The sequence below is a fragment of the Schistocerca americana genome, chromosome 11 (assembly GCF_021461395.2).
Source record: "Schistocerca americana isolate TAMUIC-IGC-003095 chromosome 11, iqSchAmer2.1, whole genome shotgun sequence".
Lineage (NCBI taxonomy): Eukaryota > Metazoa > Arthropoda > Insecta > Orthoptera > Acrididae > Schistocerca > Schistocerca americana.
The window spans coordinates 143,184,866-143,201,131 of NC_060129.1; the positions used below are offsets into that span (position 1 = coordinate 143,184,866).

Sequence of the window (16,266 nt, forward strand, 5' to 3'; positions counted from 1 at the left end):
GTATCAGTGGATGAAAATATGCAAAATATGTTAATGTACTGACTTCTATAATCTCAAAGTTGGCAGTTATTCTTATGGCAAAAAGTAGCTGAACCTTCATGTATTCACAGGTCCACTATATGGTTTTTCCAGTTTTAAGTTTTCACCAGTATGCGTACCTAAAAGAACTTACAAACTGCTACATTGTTTCCTCATAAGATCTTTTTAAATGTTCCTTAGTGTTCCTTCATGTAATATTTTTAACAAAGAAGAAGAAGAATGGTACAGTGTAGCTACTTAATGTGTTGCACACAAATGCAATGTCAGTCTCCAACGGCAATAACTGTACTACAAAACTTCGGTATTTACAAAAATCTCAAAATTATCGAAAATCTACTCTGTGAAAGTAACCAACGACAATGTTATTTAACACGCTGCGGTATCAAATTAATACAGCTGCAACAAAAAGTTATGCACTAGAACCCGAAGGCAGGTCTTCCATTACGGTCCATCATTTACAAATTACAAATATTTTTAGATTTCGTTCTACTCTACAATCTGTTCAACGACGGTGTTCGACTTCCACTTTTACGTTCTTAAAATTTATAATTTTCCTCCTAAGCTGATGTCAACAGGAAATTCGATGAGACTATTGTTTGTGTTGTAAACGACTGAGGAGAGAGTGAAAGTTACTGGAGTCCTTAGTCCTAAATGTATGAGTAGTAACGTGCATAACCAAGTTATATGAATGCTTAAGTTCGTGAAAATGGACTACTCTTTAGTTCGCCTTGGACGTTTGTAGAATGCAGACACAGCTTTTTCACGTTTCTGTGGCAAGGACCAAGAAAACCCCCACAATCACTACGCAAAACTGGAAAAGACGCCACCTCTTTCCTAAATTCCTACTTTTCTAGGCTCACGAGTCACGAACATACTCGACTATGGATAATTGGATATCAGGTTTGGTTTCGAATTCGATACACCCACTGCCGTCAACTCAAGTCGGCTCTAACTGACACTCTCCCGAATTGAATAATTTTTTTCCAGGTGTCACATGCTATGCGACCATCCTCACATTCGCTGTGCATGAGGAAAATTGTAGAAATAGATGTTCCTCGTTCTTTTTTAGAACGTGATGGATCACTTGTATTGAGTATTTAAGGTTGGTATTAATTCCATAGATGTATTTGCACTGCCGGCGCACGGAAGCTGCCAGAGTCCTCTTTCGGTAAAAGTGTTGTCCAAATTTGTTTTATGGTTTCGTGCACGTGAAGAATATTCCTAGTGAAGATCTATCGAGTAAGCTATCAGTTATATTGTATGCATGAAATGATATGATGAACTGAGGTAATTCTGCATGTGTGCAGTGTGGTGCAAAATTAATCCTAAAGAGCTTTGACGTCTGGGTTGCTGGCTTTTGTTACGCTTTTGTCGTGGCTCGAGTTTGTCATCGTGAATTTCCGTGGACCGAGGTTTGTGGAAATGAAGCAGTAGAGCAGTTGATGACCTGAACGTATTGCTGGAAGATTTGTTGCGATACCTTGTGAGTGCATCATTGTTTCCCGTCAATACTACCGTTTTCTTACGCCTCGCAGTGGCTGTCGTTTCATCTCAGAAAACGAAATTTGTGTTCTGACGTAGAAATTCTCCGAAGTTTTGGCGTGACGTGTGTTTGGTTTTAAGAACCGTATCTAGAATCGTAAGAATGGTTCTTATTGCTTTTACTCTAACGCGACTCTTGCTTTGAAATACGCTTGACTTGCTGGTTGGAGTACCGTTAAACTGATAGTTTTTTTGGCGCTGTTGGCAGTCTTTTCGGAGCTAGACGAGATAATGCATACTACACGGAATTTGAAGGCATTGAAGAATGGCTTGCGTTTATCGGTACCGTTTCGTTACTGAGAATGAGAAAGTAGTAGGTCATCTCCATAAAGAAAAGTATAAACTTACTTTTGGAGAGATGCAGATTATTATTTTTTTTTTTTTAATTAGCCACAATGTCAAGTCTTGTTTTTCAGTTTACTGCAGTGCTCGGAAATTTTATAAATGGTTCTTCTCGTTACTTCTTTCTATCGATCAGATAGTGTAATTTAGATGTAAGCTATAAATTAAAAGAAGGCATGACAGAGCCTTCATTTAAATGTTGCCTTTATTTCTGTATAAGTCAGACTCTTATCAAGTCCTGTTAACTATGTGCCACTTGGTCGTACATTGGTTGGTCACATTAGTAAACTCAAAGATGCTTTGTTTACTTGCGTAAAACGCATGAAGCTTGTGATAATGATTTTTTTAACATACCAATGTATTTATTTCCAAATACTGTACTATTCCATTAGCTATAAATAATCATTTTTATTATTGTTTTATGGTAGCTTTCTGTATTTATACTAAACTCCACTCAGTATTTTGATAGTATTTTTGTTTTGGAGGTGCAAGGAGCATTGTGTAATAATGCTATTTTCTTTTCCCACACTTGTTCATTTAGTTACCCAACCTAATTTATCATTTCAAAACACATTTTTGTCTTTTTTGAGGAATTAGATTTTGTAACTAATAGTGACAGATGGTTTGGTGTGTCAGATGAGCTGTGAAGAGGCACTCTCTCCTCAACCACCATCTATTTTCATCATGCCTGTTAAGAGCAACACAAGTTAAAACCATTGTTTGGATTTGCTAAAACAGTTTTAATACTAAAAATGTTACAGCTGACCCTGTGCCAAGTATTTGATTGCAGTATTCAGACATTTGCTTAATTTTTACCCTCAATACTACATTGAAGTAGGTCTAGTGTGACTTTGGTGGCGAGGACAACTTACAATGAAACACAATACACGTATTCACCAACTGTGGTGTGGCAAATACTGAATCTAGCAACACCAGATGTGGTTTCACCTATGACATGATTAAAATAGCAGAGATAAACAATGTTTTGGCATCCAGTGTGCTCCATTGAGAAGTACACTTATTCCCAATACATCACATTCTTTGCATTCGCCAGTTCTCAACGGAGCAGTCTCTTTCCAACCCAAACAAGATATCAGGCCCTGCCACAGGTTGGTTTGTCACAACAACTGTTGGGGGGGGGGGGGGGGGAATTGGAATAGAAGCAGATAAATATTGTGCAGTATTCTGTTCTGTCTGTGTATATACACATATGTTGTCATATATCCCATCAGGGGTCAACCTGACATCCAGTAGGCCGACTATTGCTTTCAACCAGACTCATTAACTGTTAATTTGTAGTCTGTATACTCTTTATGTAAATCAGCATTCAGAGTTATGTACTGAAGAGGTTAACTTAATGGTCTGATTCAAAATTGGATTTGCAGTACCTACACCTAACTTCTACTTTGACCCATAATGTAATGTTGATGGGCATGTTATGTCATCTGTGTGCAAATAGCTAAGCAGAAATCTGATGACAATATTAATTTTGTTCCATGTAACATTTGGAAAGCAGGTTGTGCTGACAAGCTGTTCTGTATTGTAGCCCAAAGCCTAATTGGGCTGGAAGGTAATAACTCAATTAAGTTAACAAAGCCATCAAATGCGATGTCATGATAGGTCCTGCAATTCTCGCTATGTTGCCTATTTTATGCCTATTGGTTTTCGGCAAGTCATTCATGTTTGCCATTATGATGGCTTCACATCTCAAAGTAGACAAATTTAGGAAGATTTAGTATTTCCTAACATGCTAACACAGCTATTATTTTTTATAGCAGTAATTTTTGCTGTTAAAAGACACGCAAATGGTGTTTCGACAAAAAGTGTTACAAGAAATCAGCTAAATTATTGTCAGTCACTACAAGTGGTAATAGTGCAGTTATGGTGCCTGTTGCTGTTGCTGTTGTGTTGCATGTTGATGTTGATAACTTGTGGATGAATGATATAATCTGGATACGACGAATCGTGAATCGGTAGCCATTGAGTATGCTTTTCTGTAATTTTCTGGGGTTTAGAAACAAATTTAGGTAGTGTTTTGTCTTACTACGTTAGAATTTAAATGCATCGGCATTACTGACAAAATGGGAAATAGAAAATACAAATAAGTTATTGCAATGACAGTCATATATTTTAGGCTACGCTAAACGCAGTCCATTAAAACAATCCTCTTTATGTGTTGAGATCATTGGCTCTGCTAACTTAAAAGCAAGGTGTCACAGTCCACCTAACCAAACCTAGACCTGGCTTTGCTGCAGATCGGTATGTCATCTCATCTAGCCCTTAACATAATAAATACAACAATAATCAGATCAACAAAACTTATTCTGGTGTTCTCCGTATCCATAACGGATGTAATGAATTTGTATTTTCCACCAAAATAAAACATTAGGTTCAGCAATTCTCGTCGGTTGCCATATTGACACCCAATTGGATACATCCAGTGTCAGCACACGATACAAGAATTAGTTGAGATGCACTTTAGCTGTGGGTGCAGCCGTTGCTATAACCGTTGCCTGACATCCTGCTCTCCTGGCAGGTAACAGTAGCGTCCAGCAGTCAACGCAGCCACCAACATGCCATCTGACGCAAAGAAGAGAGAGCAGCAGCGAAAGAAGGAGGCGGCCAAGGCACGGCAGTCGGGCCGCAAGCCGCAGCAGAGCAAGGCGCAGGCCGTGGAGAACGGTGCGGCAGCTGGCGACAAGGACAAGGAAACTACTCCGCCCGCAGAGGCCAATGGCATCGCCACTGAGAATGGTGACCGGGAGATAAGTGCAGAAGGTGAGTGGATGGCTGGAGCTGTTTCTGATTTTCGTAGATTTTTGTGATTCCATTTGGCTAAAATATTTTATACACCTTAGGTGAAACATACTGTGAATTGCGTAAATATATATGCTGGAAAATGCCACTTGAACCACTTACTGTACAATCTTTATTTATTGGTAATATTCTGCTGGTTGGTAGTACAAATTTTCACTGTTTCATTATGCCAAAACAAAAGTGTAATTTTGAGAGGAATACAAAAAAACTGAGTTCACTTTTATCACTGGCAGTGGAGAAACTGTTGAGTGCACATTGTGTAATGAAACCTTGCAATTGGGCGGTCTGACATTATGCATTTTGTTAAAACAAAATACATCGCACTAAGTTCGAAGTAAAATACGCTCCTTGATAAAATGCATCATTGTGAAAAGTATGGTGACAGTGCAGCAGACTAATTTTAAAGTCACTTGGGATCACCTGAGTGCATGACCCAAATGTAAATGTCAGTGTGAATTTAATTTTGTCAATACAATTTTTTTCTTAATTGTCCCTGGATTTTTCCTAAACTTATTTTTAATAAAATTGATATGGACGTCCTAGCATAGGTGAAATCCCAAATAACTGATGTCCTCTAAAAATGGTAAGCTTAATCTGTGAAAAATCAAGAAACAGTTAGCAGGCACAGTTGGACTGGGCTGAGATCTGAAAAGGGGCACATCGCTGGCGGTTGCGAACTAAAGTAACATTATGTACACAGTTTAATACTTGTTATTGAAACAGGCAGTTCATCATGACCGTAAGGCACCAGCACTAAAATTGTAGCAAACCAGCCCACCCATTCTGAATGGGATTGAAGGAATCTCCAATATGTGATTTATCGTATGGGGGTGGAAATGTGTAGTCTACTATTTTTGTACACCACATAAGAGAGGCGACAAAAGTCTTTCATTTCGACGTTAGTTAAGGTGGAGCTTGCATTCTAACATTGGCAGCAGTCTTCCTGTCAACACAGAGTGGGCTCACCTGTATCTACATGGCTATTCTGCAAATCACACTTAAGTGCCTGGCAGTGTGTTCGTCGAACCGCCTTCACAACAATTCTGTTAGTCCACTCTTTAACAACGTGTGGAAAAACACACGTATATATTTCCATTATTTTATTATGATGGTCATTCCACCCTACGTAGGTTGTCATCAACAAAATATTTTCACATTTGGAGGAAAAAGCTGGTGATTGAAATTTAATGAGAAGATCCCGCTGCAATGAGATACTGAGATACACCTTTGTTTCAATTATGTCCACCTCAAATCCTGTATCAGGTTTGTGTCCCCCCCCCCCCCCCCCCCCCCTCTTTCTTGATAATACAAAAACATACTGCCCTTTTTTGAACTTATCAATTTACTGTGTTAATCTTACCTGTATGGGTCCCACATCACACAGCCGTATTCCAAAACTGGACAGATAAGTGTAGTGTAGGCAGTTGGTTTAGTAGATCTGTTGCAGCTTCTAAGTGTTATGCCAATAAAACAAGTCTTTGGTTTGCCTCCTGCACAACATTGTGTGTTCTTTCCAATTTAAGATGTTCATAATTGTAATTCCTAGCTACTTAGTTGAATTTATGGTCTTTAGATTTGATTTATTGTGTGACCAAAGTTTTAATGGATTTTTTAGCCACGTGTTTGACCTCACACTTTTCATTATTTAGGGACAGTTGCCAATTTCCGTACCACACAGATATCTAAATTGTTTTTCAAATGGTTTTGATGACTTTAGTAGATGATAAGACAGCATCATCTGCAAACAACCTAGGATGGCTGCTCAGATTCCCTCCTAAATCTGTTTATATACAGAAGGAACAGCATAAGGCCTCTAACATTTCTTCGGAGAATACCAGAAATGACTTCTGTTTTTCTCAGTGACTGCGTCTATTACTGAACTAAATTTAATGTTAAATGTCTTAAATATTTGCTAAGTTAGTTTGATTGTGGTATGCAGCCATGAGTTTAACCCCCTAATGTGTTGCCACCAGGGCAACAATTCTGTCCCATTGTACCAATTATTTTTTCTTTCTGTTACATTCAGGTATGAAGTGCAGGAAGAATGATTGTCCTTGTCCTCACGATCTCTATGTGAGCGATACGTTATGGATTGTAATATATTCCTAGTTTAATCGTTTAAAGCTGGTTCTTGAAACTTCATTAATTGACTTTCTTAGGATAGTTTATGTCCCTCTTAAAGAGTCTACCAGTTCAATTTCTTCATTATCTCTGTGACATTCTGCCACAGATCAAACAAACCCATGACCATTCATGCTGCACTTCTCTGTATATGTTAAGTATCCCCTGTCAGTCGTATTTCATACAGATCCCACACATGTGACCAATTCTTGTGGACCAATGAAGACCGTGTTACACTCGAAGGATGTGTCGGCAGAATTTGGGCTACCAAAAATTCTAGAACTGTCATGGTAACCCCATTGCGTGAAGAGACCGTCATGCTGTGGTGTGGATTAATCACATCAGTTGTGGTCGGACACTTTTACGTAGAGGAAGTGCAGGGTGCTGTTTTTCGAACTGCCAGCGTGAGTGTTGTGAGGTATGCTGCTGATAGTTACAATATCCTTTGCCTGGCTGATAGAAACCTGCTGGAAGGTACGACTTTTATGCATGATGGTGCTCTATCCCATATTGGTACACATGTGAAACATCTCTTGCACACATTGGTTTGGTGAGGATTGTGTGCTGAGCTGCAACTTCTGTCATGGTTGGCCTCCCAGTTCCCCAGACCTCAATCCTTATGGTTATTGGTTGTGGTGTTACCTGAAGTCAAGTCAACTGTGATTGTCTGACCTCATTAGGGATCTGATGGCAATTTCTCAACATACCTACAGATATGCTGTACAGTGCTGTTGACAACACTGTACCTGAACTACAGGTTCTGTTGGTGAGTGATGGCCTATACGGTGAACATGTATTATAAAGATCATCATCTTTGCTAAAAATAAGTTGCTGTGCTAATTATTGATTTCGTATTACATGAAGCATTGGACATTTGTGTACTTTCTTTTGGTTTCAATAAAATCCCCGAGTCATTTCAAGCAAGTGTGTCAATTTTTACCTCTCTACTTACACTTTTTGGTGAGTACTGAATTTTCAAATGTTAATGTACTGGTTCACATTGTGTGTGTGTGTGGGGGGGGTGAATATCTGACCATACAGTATTTTCCAAATGACAGTAAATATGTAAATAAATGTCAGAGTTTGATGAAAAAAAATATTAAAAGCAAACTGAACAAACATCTCATTGCAGAGGCACTGTGCATGAAGCTGGAGGCAGATGCGCGGCTGAATGCGGAGGCGCGGGCGTGCACGGGCAGTCTGGCGGTGCATCCTCGGTCACGTGACATCAAGATTGACAACCTGTCCATCTCGTTCCATGGCCACGAGCTGCTGCAAGACTCTGTACTGGAGTTGAACTGTGGACGCCGCTACGGTCTGCTGGGGCTTAATGGCTGTGGTGAGTGCCTAGAGGCTCTGTCTGTGTGTTGTATGCATGGACAGGATTATGAGTCAGTGGATGGAGGGAATGTGAGGCAAAAAGTATGGTGTAGGTGTTAGACCATATCTGGTATTGGGTTTCAGGGAAGTCGACACTATTGTCCGTGCTGGGGAATCGGGAGGTGCCCATTCCAGAACACATAGACATCTTCCACCTAACACGTGAGATGCCGGCGTCAGACAAGACAGCTCTGCAGTGTGTCATGGAGGTATGTATGGCCTACATTGGCTGCACTTGCTGTAGGGCTTTAGCTTTAGGTATGTCAGGGCCCTTGCAGTTGTTGCCTATTAAGGTGCTGTAAAGGATCATACAGTTTGCCAAACTTCTCCAGTTCTGCAGTATGTAATTGTATTTGTGGAACACTAATCTCATTGAGAGAAATTTCTATTGACATCCAGATTGACACAATGTGTGAAATGTTTTGTCGATGTAGGAATGCAGTGTTTCATAGGCAGTATTACATTACTATGTTGTAAACAGGTTTGTTAGTAAGAAATGTCTTGCAGTTGCCATTGTCAGTACATGGAGACTACTTGGTTTGCAACTACAGATCGGAGGACCTGAAATGGGCTATTCGGTCTGACTCTATCCTTGAAGCTGGTTGTACCAGGTATGAATGCCAACTACTGCTCAGTGAACTCAGTGCATCTTCTCCTACAACACACATGTATAGTACTTCCATTATTACTGTTCATTGCTTGTTACATCCAACTTAGAATCAGATATTACCACTGTTCTCAATAGTTTTGTCTATCTCATCTGGTAGCTGTCTGTTAGCCAAACAGAACTGCATTTTCTGTTGTGACAGTGGGATTGTCATGAGCTGCAAGGGTCTAGGGTCCACAGTGTATCTCCTTAACAGAACGGAATGATTGTCTAAATGGCAAGTGTCGCAACGGGAAGTTGACCGTCCGTCCATTGTCCCATGTTGCGAGTGCACTGTGTCCAGCCCTCCTCATGTCAGTCACAAGAGTACAGGAACTTCCCACACGACACTTAGCTTGATAGTGACCTCTCAACTATTAATAATATCACTTAGAAATCCTGACTATCCTTCGTCAGTTGGGACAGAGGTGTGGGGGATAACATAAGACTTTCTCAGAAATTCTGTTAAATCTTGCTGCACATAAAGTGAGTTTTCATTACACTGTGTCCCACTGATCATCAGTTTCTGCAATTGTGGAAAGTAAGATCAAAAGATTATGTGCATAAAACCAAGATTACTAGCAATTTCCACAGTGGTAGTGGGTTGCATCTTTTGCAGCCATGTATTATACAGGAAGAAATTGAGAAGAAAATGAATATTCTTTGTATGACAGTATAATTGATTTCTTCATTTGTTAAATTAATTGGAGCATTGCATTGAAATATGTATTAAAGCATACAATGTAATGAGCAATCAAAAATTTTCTGTTTGACGATGCTACAGCATGCATGTAAAGTAGCGTCACTCAGAAGCGGGTACATAAGCGTTGACACGTAGGTAAGGGATTAGTGAGATGATAGTGTCTCTGTGACGTGGGTGCGGTAAATGCAAAGATGTTTACTACCAAAAGCATTCAAACAGGACCTCTGCGCTGTTGTCCTTTCCGTGGCTGCCAAAGGAGAAACACTGATAGACATTTGTTGAAGTGTGAAGAATGTGTATAGGCCAGCATGTCTGTGCAACAAGGCTTGCTGCTGCTTCCTGAAAACTCACAATCCCATATTGCAAATTTCAAAATGCATGAGTTACACCAACTAGAGTAGGGGGCCGCATGGCTACGCTCCCCAGTCTGAGGCCCCTTGCCACAGTTCACACGGCTGCTCCCGTCGGAGGGTCACGTCATCCTTTGGGCATGGCTGTGTATGTTGTCCTTAGTGTAAGTTAGTTTAGGTTAGATTAAGTAGTGTGTAAGCCTAGGGACCAATGACCTCAGCAGTTTGGTCCTATAGGAACTTACCACAAATATAAAAAAAAAATTTAAGTAGAGGACATTCAAGCACTGACCCTACAGTCCTGTCTCCCTATGTGATTATCACACATTTGGTCCCTTAAAAAAAGGCATTGAAGGGTCGGCGATGTTGTCAAACGAGAATGTGCATCAGGCAGTTATTGACTTCTTCATGGAGTAGGACATGGTGTTTTGCTAAGAGTATCTTCAACCTGGTGTGTCAGTGGGATGATTACCTCAATTCTCACGACGATTTTGCCCAATTGGCATACTGATTCTGGACTGTACGGCCTTCAAATGGAAACTCTTTCATCACTGATTTTATGTTTGCAACAAGAAATCATAGACGACAGAATGAAATGGTTCATTAACTTCAAAAAATAGTTGTGAAAATCTGAGTGGTAAAATATTTTGCAAACAAGTTCTGATCAACATAATTTGGTGTCAGTTGGTCTAATCACCAGGTTCTGAATGTAACATTCTGTTGACAGAATTTGGTGGATATATTTATATCTCAATGTCATTTATTCCCTGCACCAACCTGTTGTTTACTTTTTCTTCTCCATATACAGTGCTAAAGTTAGTGCAAGAAGTGTTTTGTCTACATTGATAGCCATTCAGACTAGTCTCAAAATTTTACCCTCATGATATGCACAGTGTGAGAGCTGTTTCAAATGTCAGGTTAAACTTGCCAGACTTGGGTTGAATATCTGCACGTTTGTTTGACAAACCAATGGAAAGCAAATAGCAAATTCCATAAAAAGTTTGTTTGTTTACAGTGTTCCTTAGTGCCCTCTCAGATAATATTAATATTGACATCACACTTTCTGCAGCTAATGTGGTTGTATATAACGAAGTTCTATCTGAAAAAAGCTGCACCAGTATGTTGGATCTGATGACATTTCAAAGTAGTACGAAGATTGGCATCTTGCTTTAAATGTTCAGAAATGTAAAATTGTTCATTTCACAAAACTAAAAAGTAATATCTGTAGAGTTCAGTATCCACAAACCACAATTTCAGTCAGACGCCCTCAGTTACCAGAGTGGTGTTACATTTTGAAAGTATTCATTGACAGCTAAATTGTTTAAATTAGAGCACTAACCTTCTTCCCACGGGTAGAAGGTAAGTGACTGACAAATTTGTTATTCATGAAAATATTTTGAGGTCCCTATGTCTGTACCTGTCAACAACAGTAGTTATTCCTTTTGGTGTCTGCACTATAACCCTTATTCAAACGACAGAAAATCCAGGATTGGTTCCTTTACCACACAATGCCTGCTTGCCACTATTGATGCCACCTCCCTTTACACTGACACCCCAATGCCCATAGCCTCGCTGCTATTTAACACTAAGTTTTCCGGTGCCCAATGAATTCCAAACCCACAGCCTCCTTTCTGGTCATGGCGATCAGCTATATCTTCACCCACAGCTACTTCATATTTGAAGGCATCGCCTACAAACAAATCTGTGGTGCAGCAGTGGGCACCCGCATGTCACTATCCTGTGCCAACATATTTGTGGCAATCTAGAGGAATTCTTCATAACCACCCAAAATCCCAAACCCCTCATCTGGTTCAGATTCATTGATAGCATGTTCGTGATCTGTATTGAGGGTGAGGACACCCTATCCACATTCCTCTTGAACATCAGCACCTGATCCCCTGTTCACATGACCTGGTTGTCTTTACTCCAACAATCCACGTTCCTCAATGTTTACCTACACCTCAAAGAAGGCTACATCAGTACCTCTGTCCGAATCAAACCTACCAACCACCAGCAATACCTCCACTTCGACAGCTTCCACCTATTCCGTACCGAGAAGCTCTCCTGTACAACATACCCACCTGTGGCTGTCGCATCTGTGGTGTTGAGCAGTTCCACTCAAAATATACTGAAAATCTCACTGAGGCTTTCACAGTCTGAAATTATCCTTCCAACCCTATATGCAAACAGATCTCTTGTGTTTTCTTTCTCCAGTCACCCACCACCTCCCAAAGCCTCGCCGTCTGACCACAGAGGAACATTCCCCCCATGACTCGATACTATCCTGGACTGGAGCAACTGAATCACATTCTATGACAGGGTGTTGACTACATCTCATTGTGCTGTGAAATGAAGAATGACCTTCCCACTATCCTTTCCGGGCCTCCCACTGCGGTATTCTGCCGCCCGCCAAACCTACAGTACCCTCTTCCATCCCTACTCCATCTCTACTCCACCCGTGTTCCCATCCCCTTACCTCATGGCTCATATCCCTGTAGTGAACCGAGATGCATGACCTGTCCCGTACATCTTACCACAAACATTGCATTCCCATCAAGGCAGGGCTACTTGTGAAAGCAGTAGAGTTATCTACAACCTAAGCTGCAACCACTGTGTTGCATTCTTTGTGGGCACAATTACTGACAAACTGTGGCTGAGAAACTGCGGGACCACTCAGTTGCCGAGCACGCTGCCCAATAGAACCTTCGTTTTACTGAGTACTTCACAGCCTAGTGCCACCTGGATCCCTCCTACTGATAACAGCTTTTTGACTTGTGCAGGTAGGAACTCTCCCTGCAGTATCTTTTATTTCCCGTGGCCCTCCTTGCCTCAACCTTGGTCTCTCCCTGTCCTTCACTCACCCACAGCCTTTTTACCCCCCACCCACCACCCACCCTCAATTTTACTGACTGCACCTAGCTGTCGTACCATCTGTCCAATACCATCATCCACCCCTACCGTATTTACTCGAATCTAAGCCGCACTTTTTTTCCGCTTTTTGTAATCCAAAAAACTGCCTGCGGCTTAGAATCGAGTGCAAAGTAAACGGAAGTTCTGAAAAATGTTGGTAGGTGCCGCCACAACTAACTTCTGCCGTCGAATATATGTAGTTCTGCCGTCAAATATATGTAGCTCTACACAAAAGAAAGAAAGAAAGGAAGAAAGAAAGGTGTAAGACGAGCTTTTTTTCTCTGCCCAAAGTTTCCATATTGTTCATCTTCGAATGTAGCAGCACTTCAATGTACTACGAAAATCCGACTGGCAAGACTGTTGGGATGTTGTCACTATTGCCAACTATACGTTCTGAATTTTTTCCTACCTGTGAGAAGAGATGGTTGCTAATAGAAACTTTTATGAATTGTGAATCACATGCAGTATTCACTTCACTGTAAGAATAATACGAATATAAACATTTTGCCATGTATTCTTTCATGTTTGCTGCTATCTCATTTAAATCCCGTCTGCCTAATAAATTACGAAACTAGAGTGAGACAACAGCAAACGCGGAAGAATATACATATCATGTCATGTTTCTATTCGTATTATTCTTATGCCTAATAGTGATAGTCAGAAATGAAGCACGGCAATTGACTAGATTTGTAAATCTAAGATGACTCTAATTTCTGTGCAGAATGTAATGTAGTAAAAAGGTGTCTGCAAAGATTTTCAAACGGAGAAAAATTTTCACTACGCTCTCGTTCAGAACAGCTATCATACGCAAACTATTATTTGGTTCTTGTTGATCATTATCAAAGAAAGCAGCAGTGTAAGTAACAACAAATAAGTCTCTTGCCATTGTTTTTCTAATGAGACTATTCCTCTCTCTTTTTTAAAATTGTAAGCGGCAGTAGCGCGCACAAAAGCAAGCCATGCCGCGAGCGCCGTCAGGCCATAAACACTCATGATCAGAATGCAACAAACAATTCAAGACGCAGTACAGTAATGCATTTTCAGCTAAGAGTGACGTAAACACCTATAACAAAGAGAACGGCACTTATCAGATCAAAGAAAAATAATCAATCAATTCAAACCAGACGAAGCACGTGAAAAAGGAAGGGTACCCGTAAAAATACGGACGGAGCGCCTGACGCATAGCAGTGGCTACCTGGTAAAGCTTAACTGCTAAGCTTACGACTGGAACCAAACTACTGTAGCTGTATCGTCATTCATTTGACCTAAATTGTGTCTCGCATTACAATGGACCAACTTTGTTTCGATTTGGAGGTGCGGCCTAAAACTTTTCTCTTCAGGTGCGGCTTAGATTCGAGAAATTTTTTTTTCCCTTGATTTAGAGTCTCATTTTTCAGGGGCGGCTTAGATTCGAGTAAATACGGTAACCTGCTATCCCTTCACCCTCACCACCCCAGCCTCCCCTCACCTCCCACCACCTAGATTGCTTGTCACATTTGCTATTGCTTGCAGTCTGGCCTTTGTGGCCATGGGGTGTGTGTGTGTGTGTGTGTGTGTGTGTGTGTGTGTGTGTGTGTGTGTGTGTGTGTGTGGTGGGGGGGGGGGGGGGGGGTCCTATTTCAGGAGGCGGCCCTTTTGGCCAAAAGTGTACTTGGTTAGCAGTCTTTTTTTTGTTGCCTGTCTATGATTCAAAATCCCCACTAAATGGTAGCAATCTATTCTATTACCCTTTTTCTCACTTGGCTCTGCAAGCATTTCCACATCCTGTCAGTGTTATGGAGTGCAACTTTCTTCTCTGGTGACTCATAAGAAGTGGGAGAGGAAGGACAGGCTGAGTACAGAGCACGGAGTTAGTTCTCTCTCCCCGGCACCCCTTTCTCGTGTGAAACAGCAGATATTGTGCCGAGGCAACATCACACTGAAATTTGCATTCTAAATAATACAGACTTAAGAAGAGAGAGTTACACAAAATAACTCTGCTGTCTGCTCATTTTTTTTTGCACTGACCATTGTAGTGTTCTATTTAAGAAATTGTTGTAGAGGAACTGGAACTAAATTGTGTTACTTGCTGAGGTTTGTACAGTACACGTGTCCCACCAAAAGAATTTGAACTTGTTTTAAGCTAAATTCAGTTCAGATCATACGTGCTGAGATTTGTTGGGACGGTTGGCCCGACCCAGAAACTGTAAACTGTATGGAGTTCGCATGTCGGCAGGTCTCGGACAACAGTTGTGCACGTGCTATTATGTGCACCAGCAGCTGTTTGTTGGTATTCACGGTCAGCTCACCGGAGTCGGAGGCCTGACAGGCAGTCAGTCGAATGATGGTCCAGGACCACTCCGATATGTTTATCGAGTTGTGTGTACGACGAGAGGACACTGTGCAGTGTCAGAGGGCCCAGATACCTTAGGCAGAAGGGTCAGTGGCTGTATTTACCAGCCACCATCGTATGCTGTTCACTATGGTCAGTGTCTCAAGAATGTGGCAGAGAGGGGTGGAGGAAGGAGAGTGCGAACAGATTACCGGTCGTGCATACTTTTGTGAAAGTGAATGACAAGCTGTTATGGTGCCCAGCCAGAGGACTCGGACTGTTTCCGCAAAGTGGGACATAATTACTAATTTTAGTGCTGTCTTTCCAGGTTGATGTAGGTTCTTTGTCAGTAGCATAACTTGGTGTCCGATATTTGAGAATGAGAGCAATTAGCAACTTCTGACAAACTTTGTGTATTTTCAAACCTTTGCAAAGCTTTGTTCGACTGACCCACCCTACAAAATGTTGGAAGGAAAGAAAAGTTTGTTGCTTTGTACATTTTCACTGTTAGTGCAATAAAAATTGAGCCTCGCAGGCAGTATCTTCGTAGATCACTGAATGTACCACCAAAATTTCCATTATAAGACAAAGTTCAGGAAATGTGACATGATAAACATTAAGATGCATGAAAAACTGGCTAGGCTTAAAATAGAGCACAAATTAACCAGTTTATATTCATCCATTGTTACATAATGGGAACACGTTATCATCAACTTCCAAAAAGGTTAAGCTTAATTTAAAACCTTTACTATGCTTTTTCTCACTTTCATGCTTAATGTCGGGCATTAAACACATTAAATCATTTGTAAAGTAATCAGATATTTGAAGCTGTTTTGTACATGGAAGTTCAATTCTTTAAGAAATTGGGGTTTTACAAATCATTCTCAGTTTCTACATGTACTTGTGGTTCAGTTACGTAGATCTGAGATGTTGTGGTTGTGATAAAAATTATCACCAATGTTAGTAGTAGTAGTAGTAGTAGTAGTAGTAGTATGTACTGGAGAATGATGAATACAAATTATACTGGAACAGAACCATTATAACAGATAAAACAACACCACATAACAAACCTGACATCATACTCATCAATAAAAAGAAGAAATTA

At 40.7% G+C, this 16,266-nt stretch overlaps 1 protein-coding gene across 4 annotated transcripts in view; it reads left to right on the plus strand.

Moving 5' to 3' along the window:
• Positions 1-1,168: 1,168 nt before the first annotated feature.
• LOC124553650 (ATP-binding cassette sub-family F member 2) overlaps positions 1,169-16,266 on the plus strand; it is an 86,936-nt gene continuing 71,838 nt past the window's right edge. The window contains exons 1-4 of one of the 4 annotated variants that reach the window (XM_047127528.1): positions 1,169-1,278; positions 4,460-4,701; positions 7,994-8,200; positions 8,326-8,450. In XM_047127528.1, coding sequence (XP_046983484.1) covers positions 4,497-4,701; positions 7,994-8,200; positions 8,326-8,450 — 537 coding nt within the window. In that variant the 5' untranslated portion in view covers positions 1,169-1,278; positions 4,460-4,496. Of the gene's footprint in view, positions 1,279-1,309; positions 1,327-1,432; positions 1,452-1,504; positions 1,523-4,459; positions 4,702-7,993; positions 8,201-8,325; positions 8,451-16,266 lie in introns of those variants that run through there. The other 3 variants (XM_047127527.1, XM_047127529.1, XM_047127530.1) reach the window with 3 other exon arrangements.